The sequence below is a fragment of the Rhagoletis zephyria genome, unplaced genomic scaffold (assembly GCF_001687245.7).
Source record: "Rhagoletis zephyria isolate East Lansing unplaced genomic scaffold, Rhagoletis_zephyria_1.1 Rzeph_scaffold_28562, whole genome shotgun sequence".
NCBI lineage: Eukaryota > Metazoa > Arthropoda > Insecta > Diptera > Tephritidae > Rhagoletis > Rhagoletis zephyria.
The window spans coordinates 1-4,856 of record NW_016185619.1 but is presented as its reverse complement, the minus strand read 5'-3'; the positions used below and the strand labels follow the sequence as shown (position 1 = coordinate 4,856).

At 53.7% G+C, this 4,856-nt stretch overlaps 2 protein-coding genes across 2 annotated transcripts; both read right to left on the bottom strand.

Annotated features, from left to right (window-relative positions):
• Positions 1–1,302: 1,302 nt before the first annotated feature.
• LOC108382770 (uncharacterized transmembrane protein DDB_G0289901-like) lies at positions 1,303–3,337 on the bottom strand (the record flags this gene model as incomplete). The annotated part of the gene is made up of 2 exons (XM_017639141.1): positions 2,375–3,337; positions 1,303–2,330 (listed from the first exon to the last, which is right to left on the bottom strand). Coding segments are annotated over exons 1-2 (1,991 nt in total), but the record flags the coding sequence as incomplete, so codon positions are not given.
• An 8-nt stretch (positions 3,338–3,345) lies between these two features.
• LOC108382769 (P17/29C-like protein DDB_G0287399) lies at positions 3,346–4,611 on the bottom strand. The gene has a single exon (XM_017639140.1). The coding sequence runs from the start codon at positions 4,609–4,611 to the stop codon at positions 3,346–3,348; it is 1,266 nt and encodes a 421-aa protein (XP_017494629.1).
• Between the last annotated feature and the right edge of the window lie 245 nt (positions 4,612–4,856).

Sequence of the window (4,856 nt, the reverse complement as noted above, 5' to 3'; positions counted from 1 at the left end):
TGGCAGTAGCGGCGGTGGCGGCGGAGGCAGTGATATTGGAGGTGGGAAAGGCAGCGGAAATGTGATGACGCCCACCTCGGCTGACGTCCGCCTGGGTGCCTCCAGCAAGGAGGACGTCATTGAGGAGGATGGCTCTTCAGTCGGCGACAAGGATATGCCCGATCCGTCGAAGATGCCTAAAAGGCGAAAAGAGTAAGTGAAAAAAAACTCGTTTAGTTTTGTTTTTGCTAACCAGCTCAACTTTACCCTACTTTGCAGTAGCATGACGGCGCTCATTGCCTCCTACCTCTTACCTGACTCACTCTGCCAGAGGTTTGGCTCTAGTCTCAGCTCTGATCGCATTCACCAATCTTCTGCCAACGTAAGCGAAACTGGTGCTCAACCAAAAAGTGCTCCCTTTAACTATTGTTTTCCACTCTCTTTGCAGGCACACGCATCTCGAAGCATATCACCTCGGTCAATCTTTNCCTGACTCACTCTGCCAGAGGTTTGGCTCTAGTCTCAGCTCTGATCGCATTCACCAATCTTCTGCCAACGTAAGCGAAACTGGTGCTCAACCAAAAAGTGCTCCCTTTAACTATTGTTTTCCACTCTCTTTGCAGGCACACGCATCTCGAAGCATATCACCTCGGTCAATCTTTTCCTCCAAGCCCAAGTCCTCCTCCGCCAATGACACTCGTCGTGCGGCGGAAAAGAGCGAGAAGACCCGCTCCTCTAAGCCGGGCACCTCTTCCACCACAACTTCAAACGCAGCAACACAACAGCAGCCCCCGCCANTTGCAGGCACACGCATCTCGAAGCATATCACCTCGGTCAATCTTTTCCTCCAAGCCCAAGTCCTCCTCCGCCAATGACACTCGTCGTGCGGCGGAAAAGAGCGAGAAGACCCGCTCCTCTAAGCCGGGCACTTCTTCCACCACAACTTCAAGCGCAGCAACACAACAGCAGCCCCCTCCGCCTCGCAACCGAAAGGGCAGCATTGCTCAGATCACCTCCGCCTCTGCGACTCGTTTCGTGCGACTGCTGCGACGGACGCACAGCGCCGGCTGCAGCAAAGACGTGCCCGCCTATGCGCAGTTCCTCAAGGAGGAGAAGTCATCCGCAAGGGTAAGATGTTGTTTACTTTTATTGTCATTTGTCTAGCTGCTCAAACAGTCGGTCAGATCAGATCAGCGAGGGCACTAGTGGATTGTGGGAAGGAGCAGAAAAAACGAAGAGAAGAAGAACTTGACTGTTTGAACATCGAATGTGTGCGTGTAGTCGATGGATGAGTGGGTTGAGTGCTGCTGAAGGCGAACTCACTTTTCAGAGTACTTCTTACTTTGAATAGAATTGGGGGTACTAGTGCTCGCTGAGCCGGCGCCAGAAGAGGCTGGTCCGGAGGTGGCACCGGAAGAAGCGGCACCGGAAGAGGTGGCATTACTTGCGGAGTTTGAGCCCGAGCCACTGGCTCCACTACCACTGCCTGAAGGTGCGCCGCTTCCTGAGCTGGCTGCACTGCTGCCGCTTCCGCTTGGTTGAGAGCCTGCAGAGCCACTCGCACCACTCGCACCACTCGCGCCACTCGCGCCACTCGCGCCACTTGCTCCGCTTGCGCTTCCACCAGGAGGAGTGGACGAGTTGGAGCCACTAGGAGTGGTCATTGACGCTCCACTGCCTGAAGTGTTTGAACTGTTTCCACTAGCGCTTCCTGAAGAAGTTGCACCACTGGCGGAGCTTCCACTGCCGGCAGCAGATCCACCACCGCCTGAAGTGGTGGCAGAGCCTGATCCTGAACCGCTGGGGGCACTGGAGCTACCACTACCAGCACCACTAGCGGCACTTGAACCAGATGCTCCAGAGGTTTTTGAGCCGCTGGCTCTGCTTCCGCTAGAGGCAGTGGCTGCACTGGCTGACTTGCTTCCCTGAGAGTTGCTGGCACTTCCGCTTCCTAATTCACTAGCTCCACTCGATCCTTTAGAAGAAGAAGCAGCAGCGCTCGATGATCCTTTTCCTGACTTTGAGCCAGGACTTTTACTGCTAGCAGCGTTTGAGCTACCACTTCCACTGGATGCAGATTTAGAGCCAGAAGCGGCCGATTGCGAGCCACTAGCACCACTGGTGGTGGTAGTTGAAGCCTTCGATGACTTTCCTTGAGAGCTTGGATTTTTAAAAGAGGCACTTGGCTGTTTTGAGCTGCCACCTGAAGAGGCACTAGCTGATTTGGAGCCGACACTACTCGCAGACACAGATGCAGATGACTTTTTAGAGCCTTTACTACTACTGGGGCCAATGCTCTCGATGGCCGGCTCATTACCACTTGCAGATGCTTTGGAGGATGCACCGGAAGCCTGTTGAGAGTTGTTGGAGGAATTTTTCTGTGAGTTTTTGGCACTTTTTGAGTTTTTTGACGCAGCAGTGCNCCTGAAGAGGCACTAGCTGATTTGGAGCCGACACTACTCGCAGACACAGAAGTAGATGACTTTTTAGAGCCTTTACTACTACTGGGGCCAATGCTCTCAATGGCAGGCTCATTACCACTAGCAGATGCTTTGGAGGATGCACCGGAAGCCTGCTGAGAACTGGAAGACTTTTTCTGCGAGCTTTTGGCACTTTTGGTGTTTTTTGAAGCAGCAGTGCTCTTGGNATTTTTCTGTGAGTTTTTGGCACTTTTTGAGTTTTTTGACGCAGCAGTGCTCTTAGATCCACTTCCACTAGCAGCAGCACTGGCGGAGGACTTTCCTTTAGAGGATGCTGGCTGAGAAGTGTTTGAGCCGCTGCCACCAGCACTGCCGGTGCCACTAGCTCCATTAGAACCTGAAGCGGCTGAGCCAGACGCTTTACTCTTTGGGCTCTTTGAGCCACCAGCAGAAACCAACTTGTTAGCAGAGGACGTGTCACCACCTTTGCTGGCTTCAGCTCCACTCGGCCCTCCGCTGGCGGCACTCGAGCCATCTTCACCCTTTGAACTTGACTTGTTTTTAGACTGAGAATGATGCGATGACACTTTAGCATTGCCGGACATGCTGGAGCCCTTTTTACTGCCACTTTTGACATTAGCTGCAGCGTTGGAGGACTTTTCTTTGAGGGATGCTGGCTGAGAAACTTTGGAACCAGTGGCACTACCCGAACCACTGCCAGTCCTACTGCCAGTGCCACTGCCGCTGGCTGCACCACTAGCTGATGACTTTCCTTTAGAGGACGCTGGCTGAGGGGCGTTAGAGCCACTGCCACTTGCACTCGCTCCTCCACTGCCAGCTGAGCCTGAAGGCGATCCGCTTCCACTAGCACCTGAAGCACCTGAAGCACCCGAAGTGCCGGTTGCAGCAGCCGACGACAGTGGCACGACTGCAGTCATGGCTGCGGTCANCCCTTTGAACTTGACTTGTTTTTAGACTGAGAATGATGCGATGACACTTTGGCATTGCCGGACATGCTGGAGCCCTTTTTACTGCCACTTTTGACACTAGCTGCAGCGTTGGAGGACTTTTCTTTGAGGGATGCTGGCTGAGAAGCTTTAGAACCAGCGGCACTAGCCGAACCACTGCCAGTCCTACTACCAGTGCCACTGTCGCTTCCACTGACTGCACCACTAGCTGATGACTTTCCTTTAGAGGACGCTTGCTGAGAGGCGTTGGAGCCACTGCCACTGCCACTCGCTCCTCCACTGCCAGCTGATCCGTTTCCACTAGCACCTGAAGCACCTGAAGTACCCGAAGTGCCGGTTGCAGCAGCCGACGACAGTGGCACAACTGCAGTCATGGCTGCAGTCACCGGTGCCTTTGACGATTTGCCGCCCGACTTGCTTGACTTGCTTTCCTTTTTGCTGCCGGACTTCTTTGAGTGTGTGCTGCTCAGCTTCTTCAGCTTACTAGAGCCGGACTTTTTCTTGCTTCCCGATTTGGGCTTAGCTGACCAGCTGGAGACGGTTTTGCTTCCACTGCCACCTTCCTTCTGCTGAGATCCTCCTCCGCTCATGCCAGTGGCATTCGAGCCGGACACGTACTCTGTGGAGACGCTGCCAGGTGTTTTAGAGCCTGAAGCTGGGACCGAGGGCTGCTGTTGCTCTTTGCTACCTGCCGAAGCTGAAGCTGCTTGCTTTGAAGTGGAGGCTTCAGGAGGCGGCGGCGGAGGTTGAGCAGTGTTTCCAGCAGCTGCAGCTGCAGCTGCGGCAGCAGGATCAACTGAGGGCGATGCAGAAGCTCCACTCTGCTTGGATGAACCACTCTTGGCGGAGCCACTCTTGCTGCCGCTGCCACTGTTGCTCCAGGACTTGCTGGCACTGCTCGACTTGCCACTTTTGCTGTTTGCTGCACTCGAACCGGACGCGTACGCTGTGTTCACCTTGCTGGCGCCACTTTGTTTGCTGCCTGCACTGGAGCCGGACGCGTACTCGGTGTTTACCTTGCTGAAGTCCTCCTTGGGCAGCGCTTGCGGCGGAGGCGCCTTTTTACTGGCGGACACATCTGCACCGGCAAAGCCGAGGCACTTGGAGGCAAAGTTGATGGAGTAGACGTTGCTGCCGCCCCCGTCAAAGGACGTCTTGCTCTTGCCCTTGCCCTCCGCCCCCGCTGATGATTTTCCCTTCTTTGAGCTCTTGTTTGATTTGTGAGATTTGTGTGATTTACTCATTAGCAGCTGTTGTTGTTGTTGTGGTTGTTGGTAAAGATGAACAAGAAAATGTAATGAAAAACGAGTAAGGTGATTGGTGAAAACGGTGCACAGTTTCTTTCAGAAAGAAGGCTGAGTGGGCGGCAATTCGCTTAATGTGCACATACTCTGGCAATTGTTGTTGCGCTTATTGTTTGCTTTTGCCACCACTAAAGTGTAGTTTGTAGTTCGACAGAACTGCAAAATTGCATTTTAGAACTTTTTTT